The sequence below is a fragment of the Strigops habroptila genome, chromosome 3 (genome assembly GCF_004027225.2).
Source record: "Strigops habroptila isolate Jane chromosome 3, bStrHab1.2.pri, whole genome shotgun sequence".
Lineage (NCBI taxonomy): Eukaryota > Metazoa > Chordata > Aves > Psittaciformes > Psittacidae > Strigops > Strigops habroptila.
Window position 1 is genome coordinate 12,569,623 of NC_044279.2, and position 17,901 is coordinate 12,587,523.

The following is a 17,901-nucleotide window of genomic DNA, read 5'->3' on the forward strand; positions in this document are numbered from 1 at the left end:
CCGAGAGTATACCAGGAATTCTCAGTCATCAATACAGCTAATGTGTCCAAATATATTCAATGTGTCTCAAATCAGTGACTCAGGCATTCAGTCATTCCCTTTCTCCAAGGTCTGATTTCATGGTATTGTTCCAGCTGATGCTTGTACAGAGATCATATTCATTAAGAAATGTATTTTCTATGTAAGCCGTGGATATGCAATGAAGTAGAGACCTTGTTAATCAACGAATAAAGCAAAGCATAATCATTTTAGCTCAGTTAAGATAATTTTCTGGGTAGTCCTTCCTTGCTGCAAATCAGATGTTTATAGTGCTCATACCAGAAGGCAGGTTATTTATACACTGCATATAAAATTTTAGGGATGTTATATTTTATTTTGTACATAAAAGTGCAGCTGAAAATAAGAGAATATAAATTTCTATTTTCATAGCACAATCCTTGATTTAATTTTTTTTCAGATTTTATTTTAGTTATGAAACAAGAAAAAATGCTTTTTACTCCTCTGTGAAAAGGGCAACATGAAGCTTTCGTCTGAAGTAATAGGTAGAACCTGTTCTGGCCACTTCTACATAAAATAAGTAAATTGGGGAGATTATTTTCTCTGCTTTTTAACTTAACACAGCAAATGAGACTTATGCAGAGTGAATCTAGATTCAAAATCGTGAAACCTGTTCGCAGTGGTCGGTTCTCATTCCACTCTCTACACAAAGTATATAGCAGAGAAGGCAGAAAGTCACTCTCTGTGACTGTGCAGACAGTGCTTGAAAGGTTGAGAAATATCTATCCATTAGTTCCTTTTATTAAACAACAGAGATCTTTAGAAACAATGGCCCCTGACCTAAAATCTCAAATTCAAATGCTGGAAGTTAAGCAGTACATTTATTCGAGTTGTTTCATACAAAATAGAAAATTTTTGTTCGTGTATCACATTATTCCCTTGGTCTCTTGAATCCATACCAACACATTGACTGCAGGATCATTCTGGACAGATACTGGGATGTAGGTTTTCCAAACCCCAGGATATGATGCTATTAACATGCACAGGGTAGAGCTGGACAGAGAGATCAAGAAGAGATCTGATTTCTGGAGGTCTGGAAGATGTAAGGTGCCCCTTTCTTTACTGCTATGATGGTAGCAGCATGTGGATTCCCATGCACCTTCCCTAGCCCTCCTTAAAACCAACCAAACAAATGAAAACGGCATTTGGCCACTACCCTGCTGACTCCTGTCCTGTTCTCCAAATGCAGGAGCACCTTCTCTGCTGCTTTGTCCCCAGCCTGTTCCCTGCCCTCAGGTGAAGGAGCCAGCAGCCCCATCTGCTTTGCTGCTCGGCCCAAATCAGCTTAGTCAGGCCAGATCTAAGCAAAAAGATAAGTAAGGTTTTGAAGTCCCTACGTTATACCATTAAATTACCCTCTCTTTTTATGCCTGAGTTCTTTTATGATGTCCCCAAGTAGCTAGGGGCTGGAGTTCTCGTATCTCTTTGTACTTAACCTCCCCTAAAGACTTCTGCATGTGCAATTATGCAGCTGCTGGGTGTAAGCGTTCTGCCTCAGTCGTTTTTCATGTGTTTTGGTGAGTACAGGTGTTGTGCAATTCCTGTGCATCAATCTCTTACCGAGACCTCGCTCAGTTGTTCGCACAGCCCAAGGCATTCTGGCACCAGTGAGGCTCACACTTCACTGCAGTCAGAAAGGGAACGAGTATTTATCTCCGTTTCGTGCCCAACCACGGGTAAACAGACACAAGGCACCAGGCCCAGATGTTATTATGCAATTGCGTACTTTAAGGCTGTTAGTGCCAAATTTATTAATCCTACCACAGATAAGATTTGTGGAAAGATACATCAAACCTACTGGAGGCTCAGAGATTTTTAGAAGTGGAATGGATGTTCACAGGATGGCATTAAAACTGCAGCCGCACTAAGTTCATAAGGAGTTTTATAGTCAGTAAAATGTAGCTGTACTTTAATTTGCTGTCTGAGCTCAATAACTTTGAAACAAAGATTGCTTTCCATTTTTCATGCTAAGAAGCGGCAGTCATACCTTTTTTTATAACCAGTATTCAACAGATGAGTTCATTTTTAACTGGATAAAATCAGATTACAATAAACTCTCTTAATTATGTCATAAAAGTGATTAAATCCTGAAAAGTTAGATTACAAACTTTCACACATTCAAGTCCAGTCCAACTTTACCTGCAGGCCTTTAAAACTGTCAGTGAAAGAAGGGCTTGTTGTCTGCTCACTGAAATGTTTGTATCCCATGGGAAGTTTGTAAAGATGAGCAATGAGGCAGAAAGGCTCAGGTTCACCTTAAAAGGACCAGCCATGCTCAGCTCCAATACTCTGAGACCAGATGAAAAACTAAAGAAGAAACAAAGGAAAACCTCAAGGGTCTCACTAGTAAAGCTAATAAAGACTATGCGCAACATATTTGCAAGTTCTGTTAAATAAGGTCTCCAATATCACTTCCTTTCCTAATCATGCATGAATGTAGGTGTGAGGCTTTATTAAAGTTTTCATTTGCTTTGTTATGAAGGTCCAGGCTTCATTTGTAAGGTGTAGACATTCGACATAAATGAGAAGTTTGCTAGACATGGGTTAACTTTCATGCAATTTTCTCTTAATTTATAAACTAAGAACTAGCAGCACTTAGCTGTGCAGGGCTATGGAGAGAATATGGTTATTAGAGTGCGCTGGATCTTTCAGCATTCTAATTGCCAAAAGATTATTTCCCCCTTTAAGGATGATTAACTACAATACAAAGCTCAATTTCCAGGCACTGTGTTCTTAATAGAACAGCTAAATTAGCCATACAGGTATTCTGGAAAATTCACCTCCTTGACTTGCGGTTTCTGACAATGCTTTGTTGCTACTCAAATAGAAAAATTTACTTCAGGTTTTTGGTCATCATAAAGTACTGAAATATGTCAATGAAAGAGGACTCAGGGACTAACAAGTTACGTATCAGAATGTCTGTCTTTTAGGCATCCTGATCTTCAGAATTACTTTGGTGGGTTATAGGCAAGAATTTCAAAAGTTAGAGTCGCAAACTGCCAAAAAATCCCATACATTAAGGTAGATAAGAAAACGAGATACGTTAGACTCTTTCTGCTAGTGCACATGCTCAGACATGCTAACATTTTGGCAGGGCTCAGTATCTTGGCCATCAATTAAAATTTGCATAGTAGGCATTACTGCCCATAAATCTCCTAAGAATGTGTTGCGGTTGTCTAAAGCACACCGAACATGAAACTCCAACACAAAACCAACTTAGCCTGACCATATTCACAGGTGAGATGGCAGAATGGTGCCTCTGTCTTACAGGCTGATTGGTGGTGACAATACCTCCTCGTAATACAAGAGACAGTGTTTCAAATTCACAGGTAAATGCAGCCCCAAAACAAATCCTACGTCTGAGGGGTTGTCCCCAGTTAGCATACAGTGAGCTAACAGAGGACAGCAGCACTGGCCATCCCTTCTTCTCTGCAGAGGGAAATGCAGGATTCATAGGACTAGAAAGCAAACAAAAGGCACCATGGTTTTTCTGTACAGCCACATTGGCACTAGGAGAATTTACTTGGATTCTTGTCTTTGGATTAGGCTTTTATGTTTAATATTCATTGTATAAAATAAAGGAAGAAAACTGAAGATAAAAATGCTCACTGAATTAGATACTGTGAGAAATGAAAAATACATTTTTTGATCACATCCAAAATCTGTTTTAACCACAAAAGCACTTATTTGTAACCATCTCTTAAACTTGCATTTGGCTTGTCTCATAAAGGCCTAGGTTAGTAATATCTATTTTGTATGCAGTTGAATTAGCTAGATGAAAGGCTAGAATGTCCTTTCAAGGGAACTGCTTAGCCTAATAACTTCTTTCTCAGGTAAACTCAGGAGTAGCAATTTTTCTGATTTAGCATGAAGCTGTATAGCACTTAAAATTGCATGAAAGGGAAGTGTTTCATGTTTCATCAGTCTAGGAGCATAAATCCAGCTACTGACTGATACAAATAACTGATCATCAGTATAATTTTCTTTTCTTTGACCCCTTTGAGACACAATATTTAAATGCTGTTGTTCAATTTTGTTGAAATTTTCACATTGAGCTTTCAAGACTGCATGCTACCATAAAACAGATAAAATATGTGAATAAATTGGAGCTAAGAATTGCATGAGTTGCATCAACAACTTGTGGTGCTTCAAGTACCTCTGCTAATATTCCTGTCTGATCTGCTAGGACAAAAGAGTTATTTTCAAGGTAGCCATTACTGAAGACATTTATGTGTAAATGGACTAAACCACAACTCTACCTAAATACTGTAGAGAGGCAGTGGACAACAGATTCTAGCTGTCATGTCAGTACCATAGGAACTGATGTTCCTTGAGCCACAGACACATCCTATGTTAGCTAAAATCTCATCCTTTTATAGATCACAGAACCACATATAAGTTGTAACTTAGATCTACAAGAGGCCTCCTGGGGCACTGAGATGTGCCCTGCATTTATAGAATGACACTAAGGATAGTCCTTAAACACTGAGGATCCTAAATGGAGATCTGTAGTGTGACCTCAGATATCCATTACATCTGCGCAATATGGCACAAAAGCTCTTCCGGAAGGGGAGACGAAGACCAGGCCAGGATACTTTAGAGCTTCTTAAAATAAGACCTGTTCCCTGTGTTGAAGCAATTAACTCACTGTGTAGCAACCCTGGTTTTAACCATATCAGATGCTAACATAATGCTAGATATTTTTCCCTATATCTGCTATTGTAAGCTGTTGCATAATTTAACACTTCTGCTTGTATGAAGCCTACAGATTTCAAGACTGGAATCTTGACATCTTTAATACATTCTAGTATTTACTTCCAAATGTATTCACAGATTGCAATTACATATCAGAATTAATTCTGCTTGAATAAAAAGGTAAATCTGCTTTGGTCTTCTATCATAGAAGACTCTCTCTTTCACTGTTTTTCCTGTAAAACCTTTTTATGGATTAATTTTAATTGATCATAGGTGGTCAGAACTTTATGCAGTATTTATTGCCTTTTATAATGGCAGTAGTAGTATTTCCTTTACAATATTGAAGTATATTACCTGATAGGTGGTAGCATGAAAATTAAATTTTTCATGCTTATGTTAGTAGTTGATAATTACCCTATTTAATGCATGTAAGTCTTATCTTTCTTCATTTTTAACTGGTCAAGTTTGTCTCCATTCCATCATATGTTCCTGTGTTTGTGATAGACTAAGGTGCTGAAGACTCTGGCAATTACAGCATGGTCTAGCTAGAAAGCAAAAGTCTAGGAAAGGAAAGCTTACGCTCTTAAACAGCCTGTCTGAAGAAGGAAAGAAACAAAAAGGGCTTTCTCTGTCTGCAGCATAGATTAAAATTTATGTGAAAACTATTAATCAAAATTTTAGAGTACAAGAGTAAGTTAGCAGCAACTTGAATAAGTTATAGCCCTGTTAAGAAAGTAGCAACTCTAGGATTTATTACATTTACTTCTTCTCATTAAATCAAATATTCTTTTACGTGACTGAAAATTTTTTCATTGCATTAGCTCTGATCACTAAATCCTGGTTTTCCAGGTGTATTGCACTCCCACACGACTTACTGCCTTTCCTCTACCTCACTTCTTAATGGCAATTCCACTTACTTTCTTTGAAGCAGGGGTAGGATCTGAATCCCAAGGGACCTGAGAAGTGCTTAATGTGGCATAAAAGGTCATTTCAATATTAACTGAAGGTATTCTACCCTTTTTAGGATTTTAGAGTTTCAAAAGTTCCCAGGTCACCTCTCCAAGTACCTAAAGCTCATGATTTGGATTGGATTTTCAGAAGAACTCAATAAATAGTGCCTCAGTGAGCACAAATAAGGAGTGACATATTTGAAAACTTGCCCTTCTGTACCAATGTATTTATTTCCTCAGAACGTTTACAGTTGTGATCCCATCTTGCAGAGTTGTTTGATGCAGCCTACTAAGTTGTTTTGTCTTCTTCAGAAAACATGTGAAACATATCACAGGGCAGGATTGATAAAATGCATGCTTTAAATGAAGGAATTAAAATCAAGGATATGATGAAAGTATGTAGTTAAGGTAGTAGCTCTAAACACAATACAGAAAAATAGTGGTGTAATGACAGATATATACTTACTTAGCTGCTGCAGGAAATGTAAAACATAAAGAAAAATGTGTACATTCGATTTTCTTATATTTCATATATTTATCTATGTAGTGCTAATCTACCATCTGACTTAGTTTCTGCAACATTCGATTTTTCTGTACAGCTGAGTAGATATATAGATAGAATTAAAAAGAAGTAATCTTCAGTTTATTTCGTATGTTAGATTTATTTCTAAGCTACAATCATAAAACCACTCTGTGTTCTACGCTTTACCTTTTCTGTATGTGATTAAATAATTTCACTTACAGCTCATAGATAATAATGCCCAAAACTAGTTCATAACCTTTGAATCATGCACAGAATAACGCTTGTGCTAAAAACGTGCAAAACTGTCATTGTCGGTCAGTACTGCTATTTAGTATGTAGTCCCGTAGATCGAAACCATTCGTCTGTCTCAGAGTTCAGCATATTGAAATGATAGGACACTTAGTGCTGTTCATTATGCAATGCGCTAGATCGTGCATTTCTTATCCTCAACAAAATTGTGTGGAGTATAAGGGGCATGCTCAGGCCCATTGGGGATTCATTACGGTTTCGATCTCTAACCACACACACCTAAGTTACATACAATATCCTCCTGTCAAAATGATAATTTTCCCCATCTGAACCCAGTTTTTTAATCAAAACCAAATTTTTTCCAGCCACATAAATCGAAGAACACAATTTGAAAACCCTGTCCTAGAAGCAAAAAGGAAGCTACAGCAGCATAACATGCCCAACGCAGAACTTGGAACAAAGCCTATGCAGGCCCAAGGTTTCCGAGGTACAGTACCGTGTCAGCTATCTTAGTTAAGATGGAAGATGCTGTTCTCCTGTTTATGTGACAACAATTTTATCATAGTCTGATTAAAAGAGTAGCGTTGCCAATACTCACAATGTTATTACCTATCTCCTAGCATTTTTCTCCCCTGTCAACTCCCAGAACTGTGGGACTCACGAGCCACCTAAAATGCTCTAACCTTCAGAGGTGCAGAGAAAAGACAGAAAAGTTGACTGTACTGCTTCCTAAAGGCTGAGAAACAGAAAGAACAATAAAAGCTCTGAAGTAATTTTCTAAATAAAATCATAAATTCTATTCTTGGGAAAATACAACTCTCTCCTGAGCACCCGAGGTTGGCAACACTGAAATAATTAATTGTACTTTCTCTAAATTACCGTTAATTGATGTTTGGTATGTTTCTGAGCTAGTTCATCTAGCAAGCATCAATTAAGTTAAAAGCCTCAAGCACTGTGTTGTAGGAGTTTACAAGAATACAGCCTCTTGGCAACATCAAAATTAATGTGCTTAAAATGAGCTGTATAAGCATCAAACAGTATCGGTAGAAACTAATAAACTTTAATGTAAGGTTATAACCAGAGAATGAGGCTTGTTCTCCTTTATAACAGTAGAAAGCTTCTCATCAACCTTACCTAGACCCAAATTTGCCCACCTGCGCCCCGCTCCCAAGAGGTCCCACAGCGTGAATGACCTGTCCCAGTGCTGGTGTGCCCCCCCGGGGATGCGCAGGCTGCACGGTATGTCCTCTGCTGCCGGCCAGCCCAGCCCCACCGCTGCGAGTGTAGTGAGAGCAGTTGAAGTCACAACCTCTGCACCTTCCTCCCACCCATCCTCACCAAGCTCAGCATGGGAGAGAGGCATGGGGAGCCCCCGCCACCCACACCACACACCGAGGCATGCGGAGAGGGGGCGCGAAGGTTGCACTGCACTTATGTGTGTCACTTGTCAAATGCCAAAGCCACACATGTTTGGAGAGAAAAGCTCACATCTTATTTAGCACTTCTTGTTAACAAATGGAATGAGATATTCAGGGGGTATTTTCCTTATTGTGGTTGAGAGGGGAATTATGGAGAATGTGTTGCTTTGTAGACAAAGCTGAATTTTTGGGTTATGAAAGAAGTTTTAAAATTACCTCACAGATCATTTTTATTGTAATTATTTTAGCTACACAATACCCACTTCTAAATGTATTTCTAATATGAAAGAGTATTTATAACTCCCTGCTAAAGGCTGATCTGCCACAGATGAGAAATACATTTTAAGCTTTGTATTAATACAAGAACTCACAAATAGTATTTTCCTGGAATGCCTGCACTCTTTATTTTCTTGGTTTTCATACACTGTCACCTGCTGTCAGCCAATATTGTTATCTGCTGTCCCCACTGTGTTGTGACTGGATCAGAACTTTTGCCTTTCTTGTTTGCGTTGACTGATGTAGAAAAACCACTCTTCACCCGTGATGCATCACAGCTGAAGGGGACTTTCCTCAGCACAACTCTTAAGAAAAGCAACATGGGCTTTGGATTTACCATCATTGGTGGGGATGAGCCAGATGAGTTTCTCCAGGTGAAGAGTGTAATTCCTGATGGGCCTGCAGCACAAGATGGGAAAATGGAAACAGGTAATTAAGATAGTTCTTTGTTCTTTTATATGAGAAGTTGAATGAGACATAGATTTCTGAGTCTCATTCTCTCCATGAATGCATACATTTTTCCATATGACTTTCTGTGTTAATGTGTAAAACAGCTACTCTATAAGAAAAGATAAGCTTCTCAGATGAAACTTTTCTTGTGATTTTTCTTTCTAATAATGCCACATAGTTTATTTTTCCCATTTCACAATATTTTAAGCAAGAAAAGATCTCTGCATGCTCCTACATAAAAATGGGATACAATGTTCTTTGGTTTATAGGCTCTTTACTCAAGGGGAATCTGTGTATGGAAAGAAAAAGAGACAGGCAGAGAGAGCACAGACTACTAAGTGCAAATTTATTTCTTTAGAAAGGATGGTTTTGCAAAATAATTAAAGTTGAGTCTGATCCAAAATTTTCATTAGAACCATGAAAACAAGAGTTTTCAGTGTGGCATATGGACACCTAAGCATCTGTGGCCTACTAATAAAGAAGCTGTGAAAACTTACTAAAACAAACTTGCTCTTAGATTTCAAGCCGCTCTTAGGATCTTGACCACCACAGGAAATATTTTCATGTCCACAGATTGATAAAGACTGCAAACCACTATATTAAAGGTTTGCAGGGTCACATCAGGTCTATGTATGGATATTTTTGGAGGAAGGGTCACTCAGTTTCCAAGCCAGCCATCAACTCCTGTAGGAGAAGACATTCAGAGACTAATAGAATAATTACAGTTGGCAGGGACCACCAGTCACTGACCTCTTGCTCAAAGCAGGGTTAACTTCGTGGTTGGTCAGGGCTTCATCCATGGGACTTTAGAAATTTTATAGGACAGAGATCCCACAGCGTCTGTGGACTCCTGTCCCAGGACTTACCCACACTCATGGTGAAGATTTTTATTCTTTAGATCCAAGTGTGGTTTACACTGGTGCAACTGGTTTCTGATTACTGTAGTTCTGTGTTCATATAGCCCTATGGCTGTGTAGCATCTCTCCCCAGCGATCCTTGTTCCTCAGATAATAGTCAGCTGCACATCACTACTGGGACATGTGTGTAATTTTTCCTTCCATTTCTCACCAAGACTTTATGGAAGAAATGCTGGCTTGGGATTTATGTTGCCTCTGCAGCAAACTAAGTTCACGGTGGCCAAAGTCACTGTGAAGATAAAGAAGATTTCCTAGCTTGTGACAGATCACTGTGGATGGACCACAACAGCAAAGCAAGATCCTTTTAGGGTGTTACAGTACAGGAGGCAGACGCAAACACAGAGTTTTTGTGGGTTGAATAGTCCAAAGTGATTCTTCTGGAAAGGTCCTTTTATCCTTCTTTTATTGTAGCAAAGGAATGATCTGGACTATTGTATGTTCAGAATAAATCACCCTGAACTCTAGTTTATTCTGTAGGACTCTCCAGGACTTCTCAAGTAGGAAGTGTGAAGGTTGTGAAAAGTATTATTTTTACAAAAACACAGTTTGCCTTAACTCCTATATTTCAGCCAGCATCTGATGACAAATAGGTAAACAGAGAACTTAAAAAGAAGTAAAATGTAAGAAAGAAGTAGAATATAGATTGATGCCATTGTTTTTTTATAAAGAAATTAGTCTAACAGCTTTTTAATTCTCAATTCTAGTTGCCATTTTAACTTAATGCAATTTAGTTCCCAAGAGCAAAATTAAATTAGCTGATTAAGTGAACAAATGATACAGCAGACTTTCTGAAGTTCAGGAGATTTTAGTCACATGAACATCATTTTCCCTAGTATATTCATATTACCTAATACACATTATGAGGGATTTTCCTTGTTTGGCATGGTTTAGCATTCTTAGACCCAGCACTCGAATGTAACTGCTAATCCATTTGAAGTGTGGGCTGGTTATTGGTGAACTTGTTCATATGGAGTTCTTTTCTCTGGAAAGGAGAGTATCCGTGCAATTTTGATGTTGAAATTGAATATGGGTGTCATAATAATATTGATGGTGATTATTGTAGTCATGGACTGCGTTAAGGATATATAGGAAAAATGTGCTTTAAAATGCATAGAAAAAACATTTATTTCTTTGGAGGTAATTAATTCAACTATATTAAGAATGCAAGACAGAAATGTACATTCAAATACCTAATCACTCTATAATTATGTGAGCCCAATATGTACAAAATTACATCTCAGAATAAATTCTGGCCTCAAATGTCTTCAGTTTTTAGAAGAGTGGCAGAGTTCTGATGTAAAGTAATTGGAGAATCTCAGACTAATGACCGTGGCGTCTAACATGGTTTCTATGAGTATTTGAAGTGATTTCTAAATATGATCATGGTAAACTGAAAAAAGATGTTTAAAGTCAGAATATTTATAAAAGCGCTGTTCAGCAAAGTGCTTGTATTTCCTGAGATCCAATCCTTTTCACACTTCCTGGAGTAGTATTTCTCTCACCGTTAGGCCATTTTACAATCTAATCAACTGGAGATAGGAAAGCTTCCCAGGTCCCATCAATAGCATTTTGTTCAAGAAGGTATTAAAATCTTGCATTTTAAAACTATTTGAAATTACGTATGTACCTTTTGTTTGTGAGGTAGGCATCACTGAATGATGAATAGAACTTTCAAAATAGATTGTATTTATTCTTTCAATACAAACTGTGTGGTGTTCTGCAATTTATGTGCACTCCAGCTATGATCATAATCATAGCAGGCTTTGATAAATGATCAAAATATCATATTGTGGCAGTAGGGCATCATAGTAGAAAGCTCAACAATGCACTATGAAAGGGATAACCACCCTTACACCCAGGTTGCTAGTGCTCCCCTTGCAAGGATGATACTTTTTTTTGGCCAAGTGGTAAACAGAATCCTAGTGTTTCAGATCTACATCAGATATGGGGAAAAGAGGAAGAAAGAGAACGAAAAGGCAGCATCCCCTTCATCTTACCTCATCTTGGCCACACGCTGAAGACACCAATGCTGTACTTTATCCTAATTGTTAAAGAAAGAACCTCATATAAAACTAATTCTGTAACTTTGGTTTACTTCTCCACCCAAAACCTGATTTAGGGGTCAAATACAAATGCTATTCAAAGAGAAGGATGAACTTATGTAAGATGTTACTGTCACCTTTTAACGACCACAATACAGTGATTTCACCTGCAGTTTTCCAAATGAAGTAGTAATGGATTTCATCCCTTGGACCATGGAAGCAGCTGCCTGACAGTGACTTGGCATTACTGTGTTGCTGTCAAACAATTAAAGCAGTGAAGCAAACTGAGTGCACTGAGATGCCACAAGAGATGTCTGAGGTCCTGGTGATCTGACACCATCGCTCAGTTCCCAGTGCTGGGCACTAAGAGGTAGCTATAATTGTCCCAGACCCACAACAAACCTCACAAGCAGACTCAGAGGAACCACATCTCAGCGGATGCGTCAAAACCAGCCAAAATTGCATTCCTGATCCCATTTACCAGATGTTTCAGAATTCCTAAGGGTTATTATGTCCTCATGTAAATCTAGCATCTGTGAGCTAATGGCTGTTAATAATACTGCAAATGTCTTTCTAGGACATGTTTTAGCATTCGGAGCTCAATAAGCTGCTGGATATGAGCATTACACTCCACAGCATCTCTGTTTACCCCAGGAAAGCCTAAGAGCTGATACCACATTGTTTTCTGAGAGGGTACACTGCTTTGTCTTGTCTGAAGCCTCATGCTACCAATAGAAAACTGTCTGCATTTAAGAGGCCCCTATATCTCATTAAAATGCTGAGTAAACGTCACTGGTAGAAGACCGTATCTACATGAAAAGATTTTTATACAGTGAGTGATTTTGAATGGCTGCTGTTCTAAGGCAAACAAAGATTTAGGCCTGCAGCTGAGTCAGATAAAAGCTCAAGCTGCAGAGGCAAAAACTTTCCTACAATTCTCAAGGTTATTCAATGGACTAGATAAACTGAAACACTCCCTCATAATCAAGCTTGGGAAAGATCCTCACTCTGCACATTTCAGCACGTTCCCATTCCTCTGGTGAGAGTTTCCAGGAAACAGCTCAAAGACATGGTGAACAAGCAGTTAATTGAGTCTACTGATGATCTTTCTGAATGATGAATAGCTGTGATCATTCCAGGTTGAACTTTCCAGAAACATATATACACCTGTGATAAATTGTCATAGCTCAACATAGGAAACATGCTTTTTCATTTAATCAGCCAAGCATACACTTGGCCACCTCCAAGTGTAAACAGTGCAGACTTGACCTTTTTCCCATGGTATTCTCTCAGGAATGGTAGCTTCAATCTATTGGTTAAGCTATTCTAGAAATAAAAAATCATAAATGTAAAATAAGGCTCAGCTATCAGATACAGATGTCTACAAGACAGATGTCTACAACTACCATATGTGTAGATATGTACCACTTCTAGTTAGCTGAATTAGGATGAAGCCTAGAGACTAGAGATCTACTCTAGAGATCAGTCCCACATCTACCACTCAGAATTTCTACAGTGCTTGAGAGATCTGCAAAGGGAATGAACTGGCTGTTAGAAACACTGGAAGGAGTGGCCTGTGGCCTTGCTGCTATCCATGGGCCTACTGTCCAGAGCCATAAAAATCTCCTATATATGATGAATTTTTCGAGAAGCTTAGGTTCTTTTAAATGTAATCAAATTGGAGAAACTGCACCACTGTGTTAGACCAGTTGGTGTGTATTTGTGTTATGTTCACTGCTTGTGTTCCTATACCTTCCAGCACAGGCAGCTGAGGAAACAGTGCAAAACACAGCAGAAACAGTGTATTATTTGCATCATGCACAACCAAGATCATTGCATTCTCTATTCAGCCATGACACCTACATTTCTTTTCACCAATGACAACAGGTTATGTTTTCCTTTTTGTGAGCCAAACCAGGAGTAATTATTTGGTAAAACCTCAACATGGTTTTCTAAAACCAGTTTTCTTTCATTCCACAATGTAATTCGACTTTTCAAGGAGAGGTGAGTGAGAGGGCACTGAGACTGGAACTGCAATGTGAATGTTGAGGTCTTTACACCCTGCATGAGGATGAAGCCAATAGATGCCCTGCTAGTTCATAGCTGAGACAAATGGACATCTAGGGACTGCACTTCATGTTTTTTTCCTGTGTGAAGTACACAGCATCCCACTTCATTCAGTCCACTTTATAGTTCTTGTCATAAAAGCTTGCATATGTCACATAACTAATGCCAAAGTATATGGGTAAAATTATCCTCAATTTCTAAGAAGGTAGACTGATGCAGTGTTGCTAGTCCTCACAATTTTACCCTGAATGGCTATGTAAAAACAATTCTTTCAAGCTCAATTTTATTTTATTTTTTTTCCCAAAAAGGTGACTAAATGTGGATCTTCACTTAAATTTTACAGCATAAAAGTTTATATTCCCCTAGTTGCAGAGGAAAGCTCTGAAGTATGACCACATCATATTTAAGAGGCTTCAAACAGAAAGTAAAGAAAAAATATGCCGATTCTACTATTTATTTGATATTATGTATTGATACTTTAGTTGGGAGAGGGATATAACTTGTGGTTTTGAATGCTTGATGGTGACAGTAAAAAGAAGACTTGCACTTTGGGAATATTAATAGCAATGAAGAACTTGGCAGCAGAAAGATATTTTTTCAATCCTCCTTTCTTCCGTATTTAAAGTAAGAAATTCATTGAACTCTGCATGTAATTAGATAGACCAGAAGATAGCACTTAGCTTGCTAGAAATCAATTATTTTTTTTCTAATATTAGTTTTAGTTATGTTTCTTGTTTGCTTCTATTGGTTTCTTATAAAATGAACTTGCTACAGCAGTCATAGTAATATCTATAAATTTCTTCTTACATTAACCAAAGACCTGGGAAAAGTATCCACTTTTGTCACAAAGTTACTGAATTCTAATCTTCATGAAGTTCCTATTTTAGGGTTTTCTTCATATTTTTATTCTTTTGGTACTCACCAGATTGTTAGGCACTCATTGAATGATAATCAGAACAGAGGTGAGCCTAGACTAAGAAAATATATCCATGTTTTATATACCACGCCTGTTACTGTCTGCTTCTAAGGTGTTTGCATGCATCTTGTCAGATGTTTTTGGTTGGGTGGTGTGATATTCAGTAGCCTGTGTTCTCCCCAAGGTGCAGAAAATCCGTATGTTCTGCCTGATATGGAGTTAGAGCTCAAGTCCATGTTGCCTATCTATCAAGCTACTGAGCATTCATTAAACACTGCATACAAATCTTTCCTATTAAAACCATTCCACTTTGCATAAATATTCCTTGAGATACAAAGAGAGCTATTGATTCTTTTTAGCCCTGTCGTTTGGCTCTTCCCTTGAAGTCTTCAATTAAAATTTATACAAACTGGAAGAGCAATTACAGCAGAGAATCTGAAAATGGACAAAATGTTCTTTAAATTACAGGAATAATTAGGAAAAAAATCTTAGGAACTTCATGTCTTCGCTTCATGAGGTGATTCTGGTTTTGCATTACTAGTACAAATGGGACTCAGTGGTCTCTGACTTCGTATTTTGGGTTGTAGCCCTGAGGTTTGCCATAGTTTTGAAATTTTGGAGAGACTTCTATCTCAAGCTTTAGGCCTAGTACCTTAATTTGACGTGGTTCAGAGCATCATGTTAAGGAACATAGATGCCCAAATACAGTGTCAATAGGGAGGAAAAGGTTGCCTCCAGTGGACAACTGAGACTGCCAACATTTGGGGTGCAATTCAGTTGTGTAAACATAGGTGTCCAGTGCCATTAAAAGTGCCAGTGATCCCACCTAGCCTCCTGCTGCCCTTCCAGGCTGCAGTCTCTTGTAAGTCCTGTGTTGTACCTGGAAATCCTATATGATTATCTCAAATGCCCAAGGCTGTTGTAAATGACATTAGACACCTACTTAAACAACCACATTCCTCATTCAATGCCTTAAGAAGTGTGTGTTATTAGGCTGCTTTATTTTTCTTTATCATCTATTACAATAAGCAGTGATTGATTCATTGCTGTAATAATAACCCTTTTCTGACAATTTTCAGGGTATTTGTTTCCCCTAGCCCAATTTAAAGCTCACGCTTGTGGTTTTATGAACACATTAAAGAAACAGCAAAAACCCTTTTAAACTTAATAGGCTTAATTGTCTCTCATTTAACTGTTCAAACAACAGCATTATAAGAATTCTAATGGTTGATTTCAGCCACTTACAATATTTTGGTTCAGATATTATTGTTACCCAGAAAGTATATACCAATATTAGAATTGAATAATATATATAACTTGTTTCTTTCCTATAGTGATTCTTCTTCAAAAGACTTTTTTTTTCAAGTCCAGATAATACACAGAAATGTAGCAGGAATCTGAAAAGAACAGCAATCTTTCATTTTGCTTTGATAAGATCTGTGTTTATACACAGGAGACGACTCATAGTATGCATGGTTTATGGCACTATATTTTGAAAGAAATTCACAGTCGTTGACACTATAATTTGATCTTTGTTTATCAGTCCTAAGAATGGTAATACATGCTTGCTACATGAAACAGTAAAATATTGGACGTGTAAGCAGGTGAAGTTCTGGGTTGCCTAGGTGTACCGCACAGTTTTCTGCTGGAGAGAGTACATAAGCAGATCTACTTTTATGTATTAAGTTAATTCTAATGGCTAAACCATTAGAGCAACAATTCCAGCACTGGCTATAGAAAGTTGAACATGTTTGATTGAAGGTGGCTGAGGTCTGAACATGTCCAGCCATGCAAGATTACACATGTACAGCCCTTACTGTCTTTTTATTTGTTTCACCTTTGACCAGATTTCCACAGCAGTTGTTTTTAACTCAGAAACCAAAGTTGAAGCAATTTGATGGGAAGAGAAGGCATAATGCAGATACAATCTATAATAATATAAACAATCTTGTCTCTTATGAACAAATGCAACATAAATCGTATACACAAGACACATACTCTCTGTTTAACCAAAGCCACCAGTCTTGATCTCTGTAACGGAGATCTTCTGGTGCTCTAAAGAGCCTATCGCTATCTTTAGCAGAGAATGAGGTCATAGAGAAATCAAGAAACATGGTAAATTACAATATGAAAGAGTAAAGGTGAAAAAGCAAAGAGAATATTTAGAACACAAATTACTCAAGTATGTGCAGCCTCACTTTCCTCTTAATTCAAAGTCTGACTCCATGGAAAACATGGCCACAAAGGACAAAAGGATAGACAAGAATACTAAAACTATGTCATACATGTTGCAGTATGCAAAATACAAAGGCAGAAGTAATGTTAAAATATTTTTTTCTGTCTACTATCACATAACAAATACACTTGTATCCCATATTACTGTTCATATTTTCATACACAAAACAAGTGTGTATGAAAGCCTATAGATTTGTTCGTCACTTTGTATGAACTCCATCATACAAAATCTGCAGATTCTGCTATTAGGATATTGAACATAGACCAGGAGATGATAAATACATTGTCATAATCCTTACATTTATTAGGACAATTTCTGTAAGTTTTGCAAGTTGCCTATTAAGTAAATAGTGTGCAGTGAACTCAGTGGCTGCCAAAAATACTGCAGTTACAGAAATAACTTTCCTCCTATCAAATATAATTAACATCTGTCTTGCATGATTTGTCTATTTGTATGAACAGACCAAAATATACATTGAAAATAATAGTCATCATCTTCTTATGTAGTATTTCATTCAATAAATTATGACATCTTGGCTCTTAACAAGAATGATCTGGGAGGGTGAAAGAGCTTCTATCTGTATGAAGAGATTGACACAGAAAGTGAGAACTTCATACTGCACTAACAAAATTAATAATCTAGAATTGTACTTTTCAATATCATCAGCCATGCCACCTTTGATTTCCTTTTAATTTTGTTGTTTTGGCATATAGGGCTTTATTATACCTTTCAATTATCAAAGCAGAAAGTAAACATTTAGCTGAGTTTCAGAGGTTTTTTCCATTTTGTATTAAAAATTAAATAGATAAAGAATGCATAATCACCTCTGCCTCCACATTTGTGCAACCAAATACAATGTTTGTATTAAAATCTGAGGGTTCAGAAATTCAGCTCTTCATTTGCATTTAACTATTCTTTGAGAACAAATTTTAAAACTGAAATTTAAAGCAAATTTTAAACCCTTTGAAAATTTAAGAATAAATTAAGAGGTGACTTTTATGATACAATTTCTACTGTTTATTTAGAATGCAAAATTTCTTGACAGCTAGCAAATATTTTGCTTGAACAGCTTAGTTATCATCCCTGTACCTGAATTTCACCATCC

At 37.5% G+C, this 17,901-nt stretch overlaps 1 protein-coding gene across 8 annotated transcripts in view; it reads left to right on the plus strand.

Moving 5' to 3' along the window:
• MAGI2 (membrane associated guanylate kinase, WW and PDZ domain containing 2) overlaps positions 1 to 17,901 on the plus strand; it is a 737,601-nt gene that overhangs the window by 580,888 nt on the left and 138,812 nt on the right. For all 8 annotated transcript variants that reach the window (XM_030478640.1, XM_030478639.1, XM_030478638.1 and 5 more), the window contains 2 exons: positions 6,840 to 6,961; positions 8,415 to 8,597. In XM_030478640.1, the coding sequence (XP_030334500.1) occupies positions 6,840 to 6,961; positions 8,415 to 8,597 (305 nt within the window). The remainder of the gene's footprint in view (positions 1 to 6,839; positions 6,962 to 8,414; positions 8,598 to 17,901) is intronic.